Source organism: Larus michahellis, chromosome 19, assembly GCF_964199755.1.
Source record: "Larus michahellis chromosome 19, bLarMic1.1, whole genome shotgun sequence".
NCBI classification, from domain to species: Eukaryota; Metazoa; Chordata; class Aves; order Charadriiformes; family Laridae; genus Larus; species Larus michahellis.
This window is the reverse complement of record NC_133914.1, coordinates 7,091,903-7,114,512: the sequence shown is the minus strand read 5'-3', so window position 1 is coordinate 7,114,512 and position 22,610 is coordinate 7,091,903. Positions and strand designations below refer to the sequence as shown.

Here is a 22,610-nt window from a genome sequence, read left to right as displayed (position 1 = left end):
TCAGTAAGTGTCACTTTCTGGTCTGCTCTTGCCCTTATCACCACTGGGTATTGATGGTTGATGAATTTGTGATCTCCAGCTATAAATACCACTGACAAAATACCCAAAGCCACTTAGGTTATTATGACATCTCGACATTGAGGAGGATCTAATGGATTTGGCTTAGATTATCACCTACAAGTAGACCATCACATCAACCCTCATTCTGCTCTACGGGACTTAGAGGTTGTAATTATTAATGAAATTTTGTACACTATTCTGGTAGATAGAGAGATGCTTCAAGGAAATGCAAGTCTCAGACTCATCCCAGGCGTTTACCGATCCTTCAAACTGGATCCGAGACAAATCAATTTGTAAGAACTGATTCAATTATTTCTCACTTCCCATGCTTCCTGTCTCCAGTCAAGGCCAAGCAAGGAAATGAGGACTAATCCCAAGGAGGCCTGACAAACCATCAGTCCAACTGGACAGCAGAAATACCAGAACTGCATAAGAAAGTTTTGTCCTACCAAATTTCAGGCTGATTCTAGACAGGTAAGAGATCCCAGGTGAGCTGGAGAGAAGTGTCCTAACCCTTAGGCACTCATTTGGACTAGCAGGATGAGAAGATTTTAAGCCCTACTCATCTCTAATAATGACAGATCTGACCCACGGGAAGGACCCGTGTTGTGAAACACCTGGCAAGAGTCAGTAAGTCATCAGTCCAGATGAATCTATGCACATCGGGATGCTCGTTTTAGTGTTTCTACAGCCAAAATATGGGCTCCAATCCAACCTGCCCTCAAATGCTGGGCCGGTGCGAGGGCTTGGACACGGGCTGCAGGCAGGGTCGAGCTGAGGCTTGCTGCAGCCAGCGTGAACGGGGCCCATGCACAGTAAACGAACTGTTGACCAAGCGATTGAATTCTTGCCAGCTAGGCAGCTCGCTCCTCCAGCCCAGGGCCTCTGAAAGGAGTTTGGTGACTACTATTCCCACATCTGTACAAAATCACACACCCCTACGGACCGTCCTCCGTCAGCTATGCAGTCTTCAGCAAAGTTTCAACTGCCCCGTGGCTTCCCAGGGCCGCTCACCACGGGGTGAGGAGTGCCCCTTCCCATTTCACTGCTCCTCCCTGGGGCATCTTCAGAGTCAGAATTTCTGACTTCAGCGACTGAAAAAATTTTCCTCTCCTGCTACTGCTGCACAAACCAAGACAGCCCAGAGAGAGGGAGCTGGATCCTGTTCTCTCTTGCACATAATCAACGCAATGATTTAGGCAGCTCCAATCACACATGCAAAGCAATTGAAGGAAACAGGGCAACACAAGGGTAACTTGGGGTAGAGCCTTCATTACCCCTGATGATGTGTGAGGAGGTGAGCAGAGCCAAAGTTGTGCTTGCAGGACCAAAACCCTCATCTTTTAACTTGGAACCGAAGCACATTAGATACCACAATTGTTGAGGAAAAAATCTGGAAAACCCATAATGTTATTTTCACAGTACTTTTTCTGCAACGGATCTTAAAAAAAAAGGAAAAAAATAACAAAACAAAACACGTCTCTCTTAGGCATCTCCTTTTAGCTGGTGCATTAGGTAATTGCTGTGCACGCTTTTCAGTGTATAATGAGTATAATAATAATAAAAAACACAATTATGCTAAGAGCATACTCTTCTGTAGCTTAAGCAGTATCTGTGCACACCCTAAGTAATTTCTTTTAGAAGTCTCTAAATATTCTCTAGCCACGGATAGTCTCACTTACATCCTGCTAGTTTTAGAAACCAGTTCTACAGATATGGTTTTACAACTTCAGATAACAGATCTACGTCAGGCGAATGTTTTCGTAAGCCCCAGTAGCACAGCGGTTCTCACGGGATCATCACTCAGCACAGGAGGCCGATGCAGGTCTCGCCGCTCCAGCGGGGAGCCCCCACTTTTCAAGGATGCAGCGCACCCCCCTGCATTCCTGCAAGGGCCGCGGGACTGCGCTGCTCCCGCTGTTCCCAGGCGTTATGCCACGCTCGTGGGTGAGATCAGAGACACAAGCAGCAAATCAGCTGGGAAATGAGTAAGGCAGGGATGCAGTCCCTCGATTGCCGGCACGGAGACACACCGGCAGCATGGATTTCTCTCCAAGAATGCGGAGCTGGTGGGAGGAGGAGACTGGCTCCCAAGTCACTGATGGAAAATGCCGCGGGTCCGGCCACCTCCCCTGTGGGTTGAGAGGGACTGTGAAATAATTCATCCTTGGAAAGTTTCCCATGGAAATCTCGCAGAGATAACACGGAGAGAAAATGTGCCAATGTTTGTATGTGCAAATGGCGGAATATCGTAAGGTTTTGGGGGAGGGGGACAGTATTTAAACAGGATGAAAAATATATTTTTAAAAAAAAATCCCCTGAGAGCCCTGATGTCTGCTGGTGACATTGAAGGGCTTCCACTTTGAGGCTCCAGTCCAACATCCAGCCCAAAGCAGTAGCGGCTGAAAGCTGTCACCGCACAGCACTTTTCTGGTAGCTGATAAGAGAAAGAAGCTGGTAATTGCTGCTGAGGACCTCGGGATCGTGTCTCTGCGTGGCAGACTGGCTGCTCTCGTTAGCTTCCCCTCGCCAGGCAGATCGAGTCTTCTTCAGACCCTCCAGCCCCGCTTCTGCACACAGTGACTTTGCTCCCCAGTGCTGCAGGTCCAATCCCTTGCACACATAAAAGAGGAAAATTCTCCAAGACAGGAACCCTATTATTTTGTCTTAACATGGTGCCTACAAGTCCACTATGCAAGTACTGCACACAGAATGAAAAAACTGCTTTGTACCCTATAGAGTTCCTGCCCCAAGGAAACATGAACACACAGCAGACGGATGCTCGTGGATAGCACAGGAAAACAACCGGACAGCACTGGACAGTGTGACGTGCTGGGATATCCTGGCACAGCGGCCTAAAAGCTGTCATCATTTCTGTAGGTATTTCAGAGTAGAGGTGAGCTGAAGGACGAAAGAGAAGGTTGGCAGATGTTTTCAGAGAGCTCTTTCCAGCAGGGAAGAAAGGCTTGAAAATGTAATACCTGGGGAGTGGAGAGTGTTGTCACCGTTCAGAGGCAGGAGATGGCATTTTTGTACCCAAAAAGAGAAAACTGGCAGGGCAGTGCTGAGCTGCGGAGGGTCTTGTTAGTGACACCAGCTTGTGCCTGATGTGATGGGGAGTGAGAAGCAGCGTGGGAGGGTGCAAAGAGGGCTTTACGTGGAAAAAGCGCTAGGGAAATTACCTTTTCCTTCCATTTTCCAAAACGGACTGAGGCTGACCCAGATTTCCACTGTTAGCATGCAGAATAGGATATAGTAGAAGAGTCAGAAGAGCGTCTCTTCTCTACGGACAGGAAGGGTTGTATACCAGAGTTGCACATGAAGAATTGCTAAAATGCGAACACGACCCGAATGTACAAGGGAAAAGCCCCGCTCAGAGAGAGCTCCCCCAGGTAGCGGTGGGAAGGTGTTCTCCAGTGCAATCACGCAAAGGTGCTGAGGATGGACAACTTGCAGCACAGCCTGTTTCCTCCAGGTTAAACTTCAGCCGGTGCTTACTTAGGGCAGGATGCCCCTCATTTCACCTCAGTCACCTCCAAGCTGCCTACACGGGCCAAATTAGTCACGCAGACAGGAATACTTCATAGGCCTGAATACTCTGGTGGCACCACCCTATTTCCAGCTGCTGGTTTTGCCCATGTTCATCCGAGACGAAACCAGTCAGGCTGCGTCACCTGCGCTGCCTTTCCGCGGCGGGATCAGTTATGTGACAACAAGGGCAAGCAGCTCGAAGCCTTCTCCTGCCACTGGAGAAGCTGTTGTCCACGTGGCAGAAAGGCTGGGGTGCAGGGAGTCAGAACAACCCCCAAGAAATGGGGAAGAGATCTCCTGTTCCTCCTTCGAGATGAGCTGCCGCCTGGAAGTAGACCTTGACGAGCTCAACCATGTGCTGTTGGCAGACGGGACCCAACCTACTCAGAGGGTGTTATACCCAGGTGAGTAAAGGGTATTCTTGTGTATTTAAGGAAACCCCTTTCTGCACTAACACGTCAGGATATTTCCCTTAAAAAAAAAAAAAAAAAAAAAAAAAGATTGAAACATCACATAAATCCCTGCCCAGAATTCTTTCTGGATATATTTTGCATGCGTGCAAGGGAGTCTGTCAAATGTACTAGTATATCATGCTCCATTCTGCTGAGACCAAAATATATTCATTTTTATCTCCAGAAAGTTACAAAACCAGCCAGCCTTCCTTATCTTACTATTGTGGCACTTTTCTCAAGGCAGGAAGGGACACACAGGCTTCTGGGGCTGTCTCACGTACATGTCTTCATACGGGACACGTGGGCTTGCTTCCAGCTGAGATTCTGCTGGAAGACGTGCTGCTGTCTGAAGACAAGGCGACACTAAACCCTGCAAGAATCCGGGGCGACTCCTCCTCAAAACCACTCGTCTTCCCCTCTCTTAGATAAACATCCAGTGGTTGGAGGCTGCCAACAACCACCAGCGCTGGTGGGATCACTATCCAGCTGGGAGTTCCCTTGACGGGACCATCTGCAGAGGAACTTGAAGCCATCTGATCCCAGGCACAGTTCACGAACCCACTGCTCCAGATGTGACCCTGGCTGCTGGAGGCCTCGGCGGTTCTGGTGACACGACTCACACTTCTTAAGGGATGGCAGGAAGGCCGCAGAGACTGTCTGTGCAAAAATAGCTGCCTGCCGTTACTGCTGACACGTCCTGGGCTCTCCAGCGTTTCTGGGCTGTGCAGGAAAAGGAGGACCGTGAAGTTCCCTTCTGAAGGAGGAGGAGGCAGAGTTAGAAGCTATTTTAACTCTCTGCTCTTCACTGCAAGGGATAAAAACCTCTCTAAGCTCCAGCAGAGAGACCCAAACGTGCTTCACGTGAAGGCGCCCTGGGGAGTCGCTGTGCGATGTGCTGGGGCACAGCGGTGATGGGTCAGAAATTACCGTGACTTTCTCTGCTGGTAACATCGAGCTGCAGATTGCAAATGTTCACACTGCAGGACCGACGTCTCCCAGAGCTCTTCTATTTTCGTAGGCTGCTGCCACCTGCAAGTACCCTTTGCAATGAATTAGCACTTTCTTAATTTACCACCAGAGTTAATGGCGCGACGGTGCAGTAAGGCCACAATTTTCTTTCTTGGATGCTGTAAGTGAGCTTATGAAACTTATACGGTGACATCCACATAAAGGTCCCATTTGCACAGGCACAAGTACCTACGGCTCTTAATGACTGCAACGAGCTCTGCCCATCACCCAGCACCTCAAACGATTAAGCCCCTCTTTGACGAGCTTAGATTTCAGTTTAACAAATTTAACTCAAGATTAAACACATGAAGAGCTGAACTGATAATAAATTATTGTTATTAATTATATTTTGCAGCAAACTAGCATGTTTCAGTTCTAAAACTCAAGGCTGTTCACAACCTGCGTAAATAGACTAATTATCTTTTATTTGTACTGTGACCCTGTATTCCCACGTACACAGATCTCACTGCAGTTCCCAACGTTGTACGATTTTGGGAAAGGAGGAACATACCCACAAACCAGGGAAATAACAGAGCCATGCAAAAAACTACTTCCTCCCCTCCATTGTACACCGCCTGAGCAAGCACACGCCAAACATTGCTCGGCCTTTTTGAATTCTTGCGTAAAACTCGACAATCTTTAGCCTAAACTCCTCCAGGCTCTCTTTTATGTGCTGCTTTTCTCCAGCAGCACTACGCCGCCGTGACGGGCCCTCGTGCAGCACGGCGTCCCTCCCCAGAACTCAGCTCCAGTTGCCTGACAGCCCCCATGTCTCCCGCCCTGCAGCAGCTCTCCTGCCAAGCACAGGGCTGTATTGTGAGTCATGAAGGGCTTTGCTCAGTTCACGTTTGGGAAAGGTTCTTATTTTATCACAACCAGCTCGGAGGCTGCTCCGGCACGCTTCAGACCAACGTTTCGCAGATGACCGCACGCTCTTTGGTCTTGTAAGGGGACTGAAATACACACAGTTGAATCTCAGAAGAGCGGCGTAAGTGCTTAGCTTCTCACAACCTTGAAAACCACATAATTCTGCCATCAAATAGTTTGTTTAAATAAGAATGGCAAGAAAATCACAAACATTGAAAACCACTGGTTTAACTGCTGATCTAAAACATCTGCAAGAAATATTTGCTCTTTGAAAGTGCCGCTACTGTGCTGCTAACCCAACCAAGAGTTATACAAACCAGATCAATCATGTCCAGGGTCTACAAGAAGACAAAGCACCCAACAAACAGAAAGGTTTATAAAATCTTGGTTATGTGCATCTGAGTATTCCCCCATGTTTGACACGGTAAGTCTTGAAGAAAGTTTAGAGACAAGAGCACCCATGACTTCAGAAACACACGAACTTCCAAGAAACCGAACCACCGTGCACAGATGCCAGGTGAACATCGTCAGGAGAATTAGCCAAGACCCTGACTGTAATCTCCCCATGGAGCAGCCCTGCTTCCAATTCATAAAAATCTTGTAACTCCAGTCTTATCTCTACACCAGCACAAGCAGCAAAACAGAGCAGCAAAAATATCTTATTAGGTCACATTGCCTTTTCTCTGAGGTTCTACACACAAAGAAGCAGCAGTTACAGTCAGCCTGGATTCCTATTTTTCAACACCTATGCATGGATTTCTCACATGGTTCTGAAGAGGGACACCGCATCCCTCCCTCCCTTTTCACTCAGTTGATTCTGCGTAACTGCCCGAGCAGCAGCAGCTCCTTCGGGACAGGGAAAATACTTTAAACACTCACTGTAAGTAATCACAGCTTTTCCCCACTCCTCCATCCTGGAGAAACCGAACTGGGCTGACAGCCGCCGTATAGCCCTTCATGATCCAGAGATCATGGGACTCAGATTGGCCGCAGGTTTGAGAGGCATCTGCCCACAATGCGTCCTGAGTGAGCTCCTCCTCAAACAAAAAAGACTAAAAGTAAGTACAGAGGCTTTCTCACAAATAAAAAAAAAAAAAGGAAAAAAAGGAAGTATAACTTTTAAATAGTGAAAGGCAACTTGGGAAGATGGAATATTGGGGGAAAAAAAAAAAGTATATATGCAGCCCTGCCCACCACGTCCCTGCAGTTGGATCCTTGCCTCCAGCAACTCGCTGGCTCTCTGAGCAGCAGCAGACTCTGCCCATTCCCTCTGGTCCCGCTGGTCTTCTTTCCATCTGCTCCTGCCACGTCCCACAGCCTCTCCCCCCTCGAGCAAGCCCAGCGGCGTCCCATGAGGAGGAATGATCTCACCTTCCTTCCACGGCATTGCACCTCCCTCAGTTGTGCAGATGAACGATGATATTCATAACCATCAAAGATCCAGTTACATCATGGGCTATATCAGGACAAAGCACACAAGCTAAGCTGCTCTCCTTCCAGCAACAAACCAGGAAGAATTGGAAAATCTTTCTTAAATGCAGAGTCTGGCTCTCACAGTCCCACTGCTTAAGGATGTAACAGGCTTTACTCAGTTCTTACAAGCATTCGTACCATCAGTATGACTTGTGCGCTCACTTCCAAATTATGTAAAAGACTAAAACTTTTCCAAAACTAAAATTCGGAAGCCAAACTGGGAGCAGGGAGTGCTTAATTCCCAGTCTCAGGAACATGGTCCCTCTCTAGTTGAAATACCTAGTCAGTAGATACATTTCATAGGATTCATTCATTCTCTTAAATGCATGTTATTTTTTGAAAATACAGTTCTGACACACTTTACTCTCAGACCTCTATCACTTCCATCATGCAGAATGTTCCCAAGAATTACACATCCCTTCTGCCATCACTGGGATTCTCTGGTAGTCGATACTAAAGAGAATTGAAAATCAACTACTACATTTGGGAAGATCGGGAGGGGAAAAAAAAAAAAAAACAAAACAAAAAAACCCACAACAAAACAAACGACGAAACAGGAATCGGATTAACATCTGCCTTGAGACGAGACCTGTCTCCTCAAAAGTAATGTTTTCATCATTAGAAAAAGACACAAAAGGAAGTCCCAAAAAGCCAGTTCAGAATTATATTCTCAGAATCATCTTCCTGCTGTTTGCCTAGTGGAATATGGATTGAGTAATAGGCAGTTAGGTCTGGGTCTGTCTATTGGAACATCAGGTTTCTAATTGATTGCACAGTACTTGGAATCTATTAAAGGACTTCTATAAATTACATTTCTGTATAGGACAGGCTGCCTAGATATGCAGATGTTAAGAACTGGCTAATCCTAAGTAAACCTGGTAAAAACGTTTGCCTCCTCAAATTTTCCGCTGAATTAATTGTAGAGATTGTGTCACTGAATCAATAAAGTGAAAACCCTATAATCTTGATGTTTGCCACAAGCTCATAAATAGTCTGCTAACATGGAGAGCGTATTATTCCAGACATTTGGCCCATATCAAACAGTGGCTGAGAATAAGACATTGTGTCATGCCTGCGAATCCGAGATGCAGAAGGACAGCGCTGGCAACCACAGATTTACTTCAGGACACCACGTGGATTCTTTGACATTGTCATTTTCAAACCCCTGAAAAGGAGAGTGTCCAGCTTTTACTAAACTGCAAAGAAACGCTTACTCTTACAAAAGCGAGGTCACGTACAACCTTGGAAATGCACACACATAGGAGTGCGATTAACTTGGTACCGGCATGCACCCATTCCTAGGAGTACGTCATTTTCCCTATCCTGAGATCATCTCTGACCCTCTTCCTCTCTTTCTCTTCACTTCTTTGCTGGCACCAATGTGTCCCATCTTTCTCTCCATCCCCTGCCCTCTCTCTTTGTTGTGAGTGCCCAAATCTTCCAGCCTGACCCTCTACAACTTGGATAACTGCAATCTTTTCTAACCAATTTCTACCTCTCTCCATCCCTGTTCAGCTGCTAAAACGGTCTGATCAAATCACACTCTTCCTTTCTACTGGTTTCCCCTTACCTGGGTGATCAAGGCACTGTGAAATGCTCTTGGGTGTCCCTTCACCTGCTCTTAGATGTCACATTTTCTCCTCTCTCTCGTGCATAGCTCTGCCAACAGCACTGGACTTGCACTTTTTGCCCCAGATCACAGAATCACAGAATGGTAGGGGTTGGAAGGGAGCTCCTGAGATCATCTAGTCCAACCCATGCAAAACAGGTTGCAAAAATGCTGTTTTGTAACTCTTCGGTATAAAACACATGCCAGCACACAGCTTATATCCTCAGACTCTCCCCACCTGTGACGACGGGGTCATCTTCCCTGTGTTTGTCTTCTCCCCCTCTCAGACCCCACACATTTTGTGCCCTCACTATAGAGAATGACTCCGGAGTAGTCCACACAAGGTTTCGTGAGCAAACCCCAGTCCCAGAAATAAGCCAAAGTTGCACATAGGTCAACCTATCGTTTTTCTCGTTGTTGCTGTTAAAGCTGGCAGAAGACACGTTCTTGTAACTTAACTCAGCAACTCACATTCATAAATGTAGAGAATAATTGCCATATGCGGCACCCTCACCAAGAGCGGGTGCTAAGCAGAAAAGGCTGAGAAGCTTTATCTGTTCTGCTTTAGATATGAAAACCTTAAATTTGATAGCGTATAGAGATGCATTTTAAAATCTATTTCCAGTAAACTTTCATCATAACATTTCATAAGCAGAATGGTCTAACCAGCCCCAAGGAGAGACATGAGGTCTGAAGATGAAACGCCCACGACTGCCATCCTCGGCTTTGCCCCCATTTTTGCAAAGGGGTGACTGGGACAGGGAGAGGCAAGGTGATCTCCTGGGTCACAAGTCTCTGGCAGGGCACGGAAGAGATACACCAAGTGAGGCCTCCCCTTCTGCCTCTTTGCTTGCAGTGACCTCAACTCCTCTTTCCACCGAAAAAGGAAGAAAAATTGTGCTCTGTCCCAGCCCAGAAACACGTTTTGCTTGTTGGTCTCAAAGCCTGCAGAAGAAAGGCTGCCTCTCTTTATCATCTGGACTGATCCTAGGATCTACAAGGTGTTATAAGCAAAGTAACTACTAGAATAAATGCAATTATTAGTAGATTTTTAATTCATTTAGTGCTACCCCAGGAGACTGACAAGCCTGGCAGCTGGAGCGCTCTTCGTTCTCCAGATAAGATACTGCACAATGCCAGCAAGGCAAGTTTGCCCTCAACAGGCACCCCAGGCACCTGTGCAAGGCATGAAAGAGGCTTTCTTGCTTGATTTATTTATCTTACTGTTTATTAAGTCCGTATTTCTCATTTGAGCTGAAAGTAAATGGGAATTCTTGTCTTTGTGTAATACAGAGAAGACAAAAGTCATGGTGAGTGGAATAAGAGGCTGGGAAAACCCCACTGGGAACACGGGGCTCAGGAAGAGCATCGACTTCCACCCAAGGACCACACTCAGCCTCTGCCCCACCGTAACCAGGTCACACCGGGGAAGCGTATGGGCTGCCTGGTTGGTTGCTTACAGGGATCTTTACTTAGGAGGAAAGAAAACCCTGCAGAAAGTTGAGCATCCCACACAAGGTCAGAGAGGAAACTGGAAATAGCATTTTCTAATAATTGGCTGTGGGAAATCAGCATCAAGCTGCATTATGAGCTCCTGCCAGCAGAACGTGTCAAGAAAGCGGGTTGGCTGTACAGGCAAAAATAATTTAGGAAAAATAATAAAGAAAACCAGACAACAATCTAGACTAAATCCTTCTGTGTTTGTCAGATTTCCTGGGAAAACAGGAATAAGCTGCAGAATGAACCAAATTTGTCAAGTGAAGTGGTGAGGTAGCCAGGACAGGAAACTTTAACAATTCCCACTGAGGAATATTAAGACATTTTAAAGACATAATATAGTCAAGTTTAGCAGTCAGTGAGTTTGTGCGTCCCCTCTCACGACAAGGAAGTTGAAGTGTAGGGAGGAGAATGACTTATCCAAGAGTCACGGTGAGTCACGAGTCCACCAGCCCCAAGCCACAGTGCTCTGCTCTCACCACCGCCATTTGCTGTCTCCAGGAGATGCTCAGGGGGCCAGGGAACAGCCTGTTCGGGAACTGCTCAGCACAAACACAGCTGGTATTAAAGGAAAGCCATCTCTAGTGCTCCAAGCTGTTGGCGAGTGGGGACATCCTGCATTTCAGCGCCAAGGTGGAGGTGGTGCAGTGATGGCCGGTCACCACCGCACCCAAAGCCTGAACAGCACAGGGGTCCACAGGCTTGCAAATATTTTTTCATCCAGCTGTATGAGGGCTAGGATGATAAGGGAGAGTGGGTCCATGCTTAGTTGACCAAAACATATTCCAGATTTAATGGGGTTTTTTGGACCTGTGTCCATAAAGGGGAAACCAAAGGAGGTAGCAAAGAGTAGACTGGATGTGAATGACGCTGATTCACATTGCACAGACCCTTGAGAAATGTTCAGGGCAGGTATCAAATCACAGGTTACATGTACTGTCGTAAAAGCAAGGAAAATACAGAGCAAACAAGGAAAATATAAAGAAAGCGAGGAAAATATAAAGAAAGCAAGGAAAATATGAAGAGCTTCAAGCCCTGAGCTCTGTCCCAAAGGTACAACATTTGGGATCTTGCATGATGCTTCAGCAGTGGTTATACAACCAGAAGCTGTTCCTGACAGAAATTAATAACCTGTTTTAAAGTTAATAACCTGAGGTTATTTCTATGTTATACAAGGTTACTTATACAAGAGCTCTTGGCTCGCAGCACAGTCTGCTGAGTGGCAGGTTGGGGAACTGGCGCTGTTACAGAGCCGTCCCACACTTTCCCTCCAAAAGGGAATCTGTCGGCTCTCGCAGACACACCGTAGCTACCACATCTCGGCAGCGGCTTGCAGCGAGCAGACGGGTCGAGGTCTCCAGAGTCGGAGTCGAGCAAGTTATACTTTCGCTTTGCTGCTCTCTGCCCTGACTCTACCGGCGATCTTCTCACTTTCCTCCTCTTCCCTGTGCTGTTTCCTGCCGTCTGCCTTGTTGCTCCTAATCCAAGAAAAGATTTCCGGAACAGACCACTGAAAAAACTAATTTTTCAGTTTGGCTCCTCCCTGAATTATCCAGGAAAAAAAAAAAATAAATTAAATTAAACCCAAAATTAAAAAGAAAAAAAAACAATGCAAATTTTCATGAAGACATACTATGGGAAGGAAAAGCATTTGCTTCAAGTGAAATTGAACCTTTTCTTCATATTAGCTTTTAAAGATATTTTGAAGTAAGAATGCAATGATTTTCGAAGCAAAAAGCATACGTTCCTTTCACTTTGAAAATATTTTTTCTCTAGTTGCTATTTTTCTCTGTTGCTATTCCTGAATGTATCCTTCAAGCTGCCTTTCTCACTGCCTGCAAACCTGTCTCCTCAAACAATTTCTCCTTTCATCTTGTCAGCATCGGTAAAATTCACAACTCCGTCCTTCCTCAAATTGCCACCCTGTGCCTTGTCTCCTTTGGGTTGTTAGCTTTTTAAGCAGAAAGTGTGCTTTGCTAGTGCTAGGAAAAAAAAAAAATAAAGAGTGTAAACGTATGGTGCTTAAAAGAGACCTTATGTTCTTTTAAGGGGCATGGGAAATGAGGGTTGTCCTTCCCCCACACGGAGGATGGTGCCTGGACGCAACCCCGCGTACCCACAAGGACGGATCCTGGCGAGCGTGAGCATCACGACCCTTCAGGCTGTACACGGCCCCTGTGGGTACAGACCCCGGGAACCAGCCTCTTAGAGCGAAACGGGCTTTTTTTCATATGAGCCTTAACAAAATCGGGGTATGCTCATCCCGTCCCTTTCCGCAGCATCCCCAACACAAGCTGGTTAATCGTTCTTGGATCTGCTAGGCAATAGGGCTGTCCCTGCCAGTCTCAAAGCCAGGGGCATGAAAGCTCTCCTCTGCATTTCTTGCAAAGTCCTATCTGAAAAACAACCCAAAATGTCCACGTATAAGCAATGCTTTCTTTTTTCTTTTTTTTTTAAAGGTCATTTCAGAAGCACGACAAACACCTGTGCGCAAGCCGATGCTTTGAGACTCTCAAATCCTGTTTCAGAGGGCAGCTTGCCACATGCAGGACCAGGTTTTCAGAAGGACTGTGCAGCCACAGGGCTGCCCAAATGAAGCACAGCGATGCCTCTTCAGCGCTTCTCGAGACAGGGAAAATCCGGCAACCAAACCCCACAGAATGCTCAAATTAACACTGACCGGTCAGTCTGGCATCACTAGCCCTAACAGGAAAGTTTTAACACCAATTTCTCGCTTCCGTGCAAAGCTGCCAGTCTCAGGAAAGCCCCTTTTGCTTAAAAATGTGAATTACAGGAATTCTTTGCTTATACCTGGGTGCAGCATACGGACTAAAATATTACTATTTAAGCTCAGCCCGGCTTCACAGAGACATATACCCATTTGAGGCACTGCCCTGGGGCTGTGAAGAGAGTTCACCTCCAGAATTCCAGCAGTTTTTCAGGCTAATGAAGGAACTTCAGCCGTTAACTCAGGCTGGTGCACACGGCAGTGGGATGTGCTACAGACGAGAGCTTGCTCCGATTCCTCCGCTGCTCCTAACGTGCATGCTCAAGTGAGTGGCTTTGGCATAAATGTCTCCTTTCAAAATAAATATGATGAATTCTTAGAACTCATCTAAGCAGCAAAGGAAATCCCCTGAACGAACCGGGTCTGATGCAGAGGTTTGGAGTTACACGCTGAGAAACTTTGCTTGTTTAGCAGAGAGGTTTTCTCCAGGGTAATAAAACTCTCGCATTGCTGTGCCAGGGATTTTCCATTAGGTGTGTGTCAGCGGGCGGTGGGAGCTGCAGTTTCTGTGGCCGGTCATAGACATGGAGTGAGATCACCCCGGAGAAGCTGACCACAGATCCCTGTGAGTCCACAATGGCAAGAACTAGGAAGAGAGCTGGGGGAAGGGACGTTTGCATCCAGCTAACGGGTCTCCCAGAGGGTTTTTTTTTGACTTATGCAGCCATTAATTAGCAGTCATGTTTAAGTATGACAAAACAGTCCCACAGTTTCTCCATTTTCCTTCAACCCCAGGGAAAATCGCTCACTGGCCAGGCTAAGGGAGGCAGATGTAAGGCTTCGTCTTCTTCCTGCTGCCTAAAACCCCATCAGCAGCCCCACAGCACGGAGAGGGGGGCAACGCGACACAGCAGCGCCTGCCCCTCCAGCCCCGGGGCTCTCTAGGGAATGTGATGGTCAAACCTCACATAATCACCCAGGTATTGGTACTGTATTAGACAGAAAGGGCTTCGCTCAGGCTCAAGGGAACAGTCATTTAAAGTGGGGGGGGTTCAGGACCCCAGTTCAGGAAATCCCATGGCTGGTGACCCTGCAACTCTCTTACTCATTGGTGAGGACAAAGAGTGAGGGACTCGGATTCATTTCTGAGTCAGACCAAACTGATGACTAGAGCTGCCTGGGTCACAACAGCACCATGAGCATCCCTCTTAAAGTTAAAAGATACACTACATGACATCACCATGGGTTCTTCTTGCTCGTGTCTGGATTTATACACATGGGATGGTGTGAAGGGGAGGTATTTTTTAAGGTGTGAATGCAAGGATACTCGCGTCTGCAACCATAAGGTTGCAGCCATAAGGTTTTGGTTTTTTTCCAAAGATTGCTTTCCTTTTGATATAGTACTCATTTTACATGACACTGGTTTGGGGATGTCAGTTAAGGTTAGTGGTCTTTAACCTTCGATATCTTGGTATTGCTTTCCCCAGTAGTTATAATCAAATAGTGCGATAAGGCCCCAGAAAAGCACAGAGACTTTGGCTATGAAATAGAAGAACATATATTGACTGTAACTACCCCGCTACTATCAGATTTCATCTTGGTAATGCTAATGCACGGTAAACAGGCAACATCCCCCTGACAAGATCATGACACCATCACAGACCTCACTCGCAAATCAGGTCGATACCAATCTACGGTTTCATGATGTAAGCTTTCAGAATGGGCCCGGTGCCTCCAAAATACCAGAGCAGATTGATGAAGGTGACACAGAGCCACTAAGGAATCATGGCGCTTCTCCTGCAGCAGTGCTGGCCAGCTTGACCTTCAAAGATCATTTTCACTGCTCAAAACCACCACAATATCGCTCAGGACAAGTCCAGTAGATATTTTTATTATCTCCTCCAGGAGTCCAAACTTTGACCTGGCTGCTTAATGACATGGTTCTCCAAGACACAACCTGACGAGACTGTGCAGCGTCCAGTCTGTGGGGGATGTTAAACGACTCCTATCTCCATTGCAATCAAGTGCATGGGGTGTGCTCGTGGTGGAGGGGTGAATGCTGGCTGTGGTGGAGGTATATTCAGTCTTCTGAAATTTCAGGACTGCAAGTAAAAGTCACTGTGGAAATTACATATGGAATGATCTTAAGACTTGCTCTCCAAGAGGAATTTGTTCTTTAAAGACGAGCCTAACATAAAACTCTGTGGATCCTGTCTGTAGTTAACTGTGTAAAAGTCAAGGTAGAATCATGTACGTCCCTCCTGAGATCCCCAGGAAACCAGAGACACAACAGGTACTCTTCTCCACAGGAGGCCAAGGGAGGTAGGTGCAGAAACGGCTGGGTAACTCAACGGGAGCTGAACACCTTCACCACCCAGGTCCTCTTGACAACCCCAGTGGTCACTACTGTCCATCCTGAGATGAAACCATAGGGGTGGACTGACATCCTTCATGGAAAGGGTGATGAGGGCAGAAACTGAACCCAAGCACTCCCCATGCATGGCATTACTGAGCCTTGATCCTAAACCCAAGTATGAACCTGCATCAAGGCTCGAGTAATCTGCAAGCTGCTGTTTCTAAAACACTTCCCAGTGGGCCAACACAAGCAAAGCAACCCTCCACTTCCGTAGCTAGGAAGGAGACATCTTCAAATAAGAGGGACTTGGCAAGGGAAGCCACGTTGTCCCGCAGTGCACCGAGAGCCCCTGGCAGGTTCATCAGTTCATTCCTTACAAATAGGCAGTGGATATGATGAAAGTATGAAATTTGGTCTTCTCTGAAAGCCAATAAATATGATTCTAGCCGGCAGCGGACAGCAGCGGGGGAAATAGCAGAGCTGGTCCCGGCAGTGCTATAAGCGACATAGCAATGGGGCAAAGACAGCTACGGGACCAGGGAAGCCAGAAAACTGTACAGAGGGAAAAGCAGTATTGAAAATGGCAGTTAGAAAGGCAAGAGCTGTGAAGAAAATAAAAAAGAGGGGAAGAAGGAGCTAAAAGAGCTGCAGCAAGTTCACCTTTTGTGGGAACACTTGAATTTCTTTATAATCTCCCTTCTTGGTTGAGGCAACAAAGCACGGTACGGCTCCAAAAGATTTGAAATACACTGCATCCCACTGGAAGGGTGGGTCTAGCCAGCAGCAGACCATGTGAAACCAATAAATAAGGGGAAAAATGAGACAAGGAGGAAATTTTTATGAGGGGAAAAAAAAAAGTCGGTGAAATAATGTCTTGAGAATGGATGCCCTTTTGGTAAAACATTTTCTAGAGATGGCCAGGAAAGGAGTCTGATCCATTTAGCATCTTGCACAAAGCACTAGGCACCCTGTGGATTCATCGGCGGGCTTGTTCCTTCCCTGCAAGAAAATATCCTCTCAGACACGGGCTGCTGAGGCTGAACGATTCCACAGCAGAAACCTAGCAGGAACCAGACCACCAGGTATGCACCACGCACCTCGGGAGAGCAGCCCGTCCTGCCTGACCTCTTGGCAGTCCGTATGCCATGTAATTTGCATATAAAATTTATTTCTGCGACCTGCTGTGTTACATTAATGCCTGTGCTTGGCATTAAACAGCTACTATATTCTGTCTTGCATCCAGAAGGACGGCTGCCTCAAGTGCTACAGGAGCTTTAAAATAAAACATAGCATACGTTCAGGATGACTAATACGTTCCCTGATGCTGGCTTACACAGAACATGTTGGAAAAGTTGCTTTATTTTGTGTCTGTTGTTTAGAAAAATGGGACTCGGCATCCGTTGTCCTGGGCTGGGGGACGCAGCCAGCCTCCCCGCCTGAGCGCAGGGACGTGGAGACACAGCTCGTCATGGCGGGAGCAGCCAGCACTGAGCACCCCCGCATCTCTCCCCAAAAAACCTCTGCGGAGCTGCTCTGCCAGGGTGATTTTCATTCACGTTAATGCTGAGCCTCTTTAATCACATCTAGGAAGGAGTCCAAGAGTCCCCCTGGAACAGCCGCAGCTCTGGGACAACCTGGTCAAGGGGAACAGAGGCTTCTCATGGGCTTTAAGGCAATAAAACCCGGTGTTCAGTTAATCCCATGGGTCTTACTTACTACAGGAGTGTGATGGCAGCGTACCAAACCCATCTTATTTCTCAGTCTGTTGCTTTCTTGCGATTCCCTGGCTCCCTCCCTAAATCACTTCAGGTCAGAACCATTACAGGTTGCCACTACTTTAGCTCTTTGCATTCACCACTCGCTGCCGACGCGTATCTAAACCTGAGCTGGGTGCACAGTGCCTACGTCTGGGTGAGAGGTTAGATCTGCTGAACAAACAAGCAGGTTTCCTTTCCCAAAGCACTATTTTACTCTTTTGGTTAGCTAGTTTGATCATCTGCTAATGAAATGTTTTGAAATAAAAGCAAACTTCAACTGGTTACCACAACCACTGACTAATTAAAGCCCTTTCGAACACACAAAAACCAAGACCACCCAATGGCGAGAGCAGAACTGATGAATCCTGCTAGGGATTTCTTACATCTCTTTGGCCCCCTCTGCAACACACAGGAAGGATGATCTTTAATTGTATCCCACAGACACGCTACTTATTACCTGATTTTTTACTTTTGAAAAGATAAACAGTAGTATTAGACCAGTGCTGAATTACTGAAGAGTACTCTGAATTACCTGGAGCCAAGAATTAAGATATACATCAAATTTAGACCTTGCATCCATTCTGGTTTGAGCTACTTTTCTTGGGCAGGATTAAAATTGCATAAATAGAATCCTTCTTTTCTCCCCCACCCAAAACCCAAGCATCAGAAAAGATCTCCCCAGATCCTCCTGATAATGGCAACAACCACTAGGAACATCATTTTCAGGAGAAGGCTCTGGAAAGATTCAGAAGATGTGGAGTACACCTCTGTCACATCAGAGACAGCTATGAGATGTGTTTGTGCTCTTCAGCCATCTTCACTCAACCACCTGCTCAGAAAAGAGATCGGGGTGCTTGCTAACTTAAAGACAACTCAAAAAAACAAAATTAATGCAGTCCGGAGTAGCTACGGATCTCAAAGGCCAGGTTTTTACAGTTGCTGTCGAAAGGAAGCTGACTGCTCACCTCCACATGGCACCTTCACTGACTTGCCATCATTGTTATCAGTAACTCCTATACAACTGTGACACAAAAAAAGAGAAATAAAATAAGACACTTACCCTCCTTCAAAGATCTTGATCCTGACAGGCTCCCCTCTTTTGGTTACAAGAGCCTCTTCTTCTGATTTTCCTCTTTTATCCTCTTCCTTCTCAGCTCTAGTTATATCTTTTCGACCTTCATTAGAAAGGAGCGAAGGCAAATGAACCTATCTCCCCAAAAGAGCAAAACAATCAATGATTACATACAAAATCTCTCTGAGACAGACACAGACCAAACAGCCTCAGAAAGAGCCAGCAATCTACCGCACGTGCTGCTCCTGACAGCTAAGTGAAGTGATTAGGACATCCTCTTAACAAACAGGGCCTCTGCTTCTGGATTTTGAGCCCTGCTGGTGATGTTATATTCACTGTGACCGCTTACAAGTTTTTAAATCATCCCCTGCATCTGGCGGCTCAATATTATCCAGCTCTGGCCAACAGGAAAAGTGAGGCATAAAGAGATGTGTCTTGGCTGGGGTCACTCTGAGCATGTGGTGGAGCCGTGGGTCTCTGTTCCCAAATCCACTGCTCTGTCCTTGGATAATCCTCTCTCTAATAGATATGTCTACAAAGGTTTAGAGAGGAGGCATCTGTACAATTCATATATTTAACTTCAACCTTGGGTTTCCCCCGCATACACCCACATTCACACAGATTTCGACCTTAGCCATCTAAACTCGATATAAATCACTTGACAGTCAAAGCTTTCAGGTGATTTCCTTTCACTGAAACCCCGTTGCCAAGGGTGCAGTACAGAGAAAGCCACAAAACCCACGGGAGAAAATAATCCTCAACCTCCCCAGATGTTCCCAGGGTAAAATTTGCTTTTTCACTGTTTAACTTGCCACCCCTTGTTTTGGCAAAGGTTTAAGTCAAGCACCGACATCTCATCTAGCATGTTTAATGGTATTTGTCACAGTATATAGACGTAAACATCATAGCTGCCTCTCTAGCTCTGTGCGATGCAAGGGGAGAACTCCACACCCGGAATGAAATCTTGGGATCTTGCCCCCCTACAACAAATAGCAGGGGTCTCCAAAGCTCTGCAAGAGGAAAGCAGATTGCCTTTCACCCAGGTTATGTTATACACAAGGGCAAGAATATCTTTGAAGTTCAATTGAATTACCCGTACCCTTGCTTTACGTGTAATTTATGGAAACAGACTGAAGGCATTTGAAAGATGAGGGTTATTAGAGGGATCTTGGCCTGAACATAGCCAACGAACTGGCAGAAGTCTAAAGCAGAGCTGGTCACCCTTTATTCTTTACGGTTGCTGGAAAGAGTGGCAGCTCTCAAGGGTGATTCATCTACCCTACCGTAGACACTTATCTTAAGGGGAGATGAATCACCCAAGAGGTGCCTCTTTGTCTCCCATGGTTATACAGGAAGCCAAAGCGCGACTAGCTCCAACCGAGACACGCAAAACTGAGTGGGATATAGCCCAGCTCCCACAGCAGCATGCTGCTACTACTACCAGCAGATTCTCAGCTGGAGGAGGGATGGACTCATTAAAAAGCAGCTTTGCAAAACTGAGGTCAAACATTTCCCGGTAATTTGCCCAGTAATTTCAGGAGCTCAGTTTAGAGCATTAAATGCACCTGGGGCCAGCTCACGCAGGTTAGCCCTTGTCCACGCCATCAGACCCACACAGACTTTCTAGATGCCTCCTGGGAATTGTCCCTGTCCTGTCCTATCTCCCTAAATGTGCCCAGGAGATGTGGGAGAGGGCTGTCAGCCCAGGACAGAAGAGTGCCAGGAACCATTTTAACAATTTAACAGCAGAAAGAGTCTCAAGCTGCTGTCTCTGGGCACGGAGACGTCTGTCCTTGGAGGAAATCAGTGGCAGGAGACCCACTGAGCACCTTCAAAAATTAAACCTTGACTGTCATGACTTCACCTCCTGATATGAGCTCCGCGCTCATAACGATGCTAGCAATAACCTTCCCACTTCAGTTCCTTATTTACTGAGGAATACAAAACGACTTTCTAGATGTAGCATGAGATTTATTTATTGCAACTTTTGAAAGCACAAAACATCGACAGATGAAAGGCACCAGAGAGCCAAAATCATACAGTCACTACTATCCCCTTTACAATCTCGTTTAATTTACAAAGTGTGCAAGCCCGATACAGTGTAATTAGCCATCCCTACATGCACGCTGGAGCCTACAGTCACTTCGGAATTGATCTGCTCGGTAAATCCCACTGGTAATTTAAAAATCAAGCCAAGTATGTAGACAGTATATACAGTACTACTGCTTGCTGGTAGCTTGCTGCATGCATAACTGTACAAAATATTAGAGCTGGTTTACATTTTATGTTGGGTTGACTGACAACTTATAGTTACATAAAGAAGAAAATATTTAAGGGAAACAGCTAGAGCGGAGTTAAGTGAAGGTTGAACTTTCAACCTTTGATTGATGCTACCACTACGCAGCTCCCACTAAGCGCATCTTTCTGAGTAACCAGCGACGCCGCTTCCTAATCTGTGCCAGTCGTGAGCATTGGAAAGCCTAAACTGAGGATTTCACTCCCACTGATCATCTAATCAAAAATTATTTCTCCGCTTGGCGTGAGGCCAATTTGTCTCCGTTGAAATTAACGTAATTTCTGCAAACCGCGCTCCTGCAAGCAGCAGGTATTAATATTAGATTTAGGCTACACCATTTCCTAGGTGAATTGGGCAGGACTAACTCTTGCTTTTGCAAATTGTACCACGAAAACTTTAACTTTCACCCCCCAGTCAGCTTATAGGGTTTTGTCTGAAAGGTTTTTGAGGCTTTTGAGCAAATGCACGCAGTGAAACATGTATTTTGTTGGCTAAGGGCTGAACCATTCCCGTTTAGAGCTTCACTTCAGGGTATGGGGGGCTCATATTTCTGAAACACACACTTAGTCTGTATTTTAGCACCATGTCAAAGAGCAGAGCTCAGAGGAGCACAGGCACTTCTGTTAGAGAACGAAATCAAGGATGGTGCAACACCGTTCAGATAAAATCCTTTGAAAAAGAGTGCACAAGTATCAGGCATTAGCGGGGTTATTGCACTGCACAGGTGATTATCTGCCCCTACGTCCCTGGAAATTCTGTCTTTTGGATTTCTGCAGAAGAATAGTGGAAATGATGAAGAGAAATAAAGTTTTATTGAATCAAAGTGTCTCTACTGTGCATTTTAAGACATATTTATAAGCAGCAGCTGCAGCAGCGATTATGATAAATTTAATATTCAGAGCTCATTTAATGATACAGAAATAAAATGAATAATCCATCAGTATAAATTGACTTGAGATGAATATCAAACTGCAAACATCTTTAGAGCTTTAGAGTTTGCTAATCTGCATGAACATGATCTGGATTAAAGGGATCTGTATGGTTCAGCATTAACCAAGAGGGGAAAGTCTGGCCTCAAAACGAGCTGTATAACACTAGGCAGCTACCAGAAGTGTCTTAAACACTTCTGTGCCCATATGGCCAACGGCTTTAGTGAGCTCTACTCCTGTGAAGCTGTTTGCCTCGCTCCCCTTAGCTCTAAAGACCAGTTATAAATATCCTTAGATACCTGGAAAAGCAGGTAGACAGCTAAGGACATTAACGAGATGGACCAAATGGCACGGATGTTTTAACAAGGCTCCACATCTAACCCACTGAGGCACTTTTATAAATGTCACTGCATGCCTTTACGCTTCTTTGGGTGCCTAAATACACTTGCAAATCTCCCTTTAATATTTTTAAACACTTTTAAGCATGCCTCTCCATGTTCATTAATGTGAGATCAGCAGATGCACAACCAGACAGAATCCCATTTCCCCAAGGTAATCCTTTTTCATTTATAACATGCAAAATGTAGGGAATTATAACAGCATTTATAAAAAAAAAAAAAAAAAAGTTGTAAAGCTATTTGAAGTATCAAGACAAATGCAAATCAGTCTAATCCTTTGTGCTTGAGCAGTGGCAGTTCATGGTGCGGTGGTGATTCCTACATGCTCTTTTGATTACAAGGCAAGTAGAAACCGGAGAACAGAAATATGGCACGTTGCCTTGGAGTAGGCTTGCCTTTCTTTTTTTTTTTTTTTTTTAATTTTTTTTTATTACAGTGGGTTTTAGCTTCTTCATTCTAAAAGTTTCACTGAGAACAAGTGCTCACCAAACTGAGAGAGGGATGAATAAACTCCTATTAAACTAAGAATAGCAACTCCCCGTCCCTCGTCCCCCTCTTCCCATGTATCCAAATGGAT

At 45.9% G+C, this 22,610-nt stretch overlaps 1 protein-coding gene across 8 annotated transcripts in view; it reads right to left on the bottom strand.

Moving 5' to 3' along the window:
- The window catches only part of HIVEP3 (HIVEP zinc finger 3), a 324,947-nt gene that overhangs the window by 43,332 nt on the left and 259,005 nt on the right, over nt 1-22,610 (bottom strand). For all 8 annotated transcript variants that reach the window (XM_074563334.1, XM_074563333.1, XM_074563335.1 and 5 more), the window contains one exon: nt 18,399-18,544. In XM_074563334.1, coding sequence (XP_074419435.1) covers nt 18,399-18,544 — 146 coding nt within the window. The remainder of the gene's footprint in view (nt 1-18,398; nt 18,545-22,610) is intronic.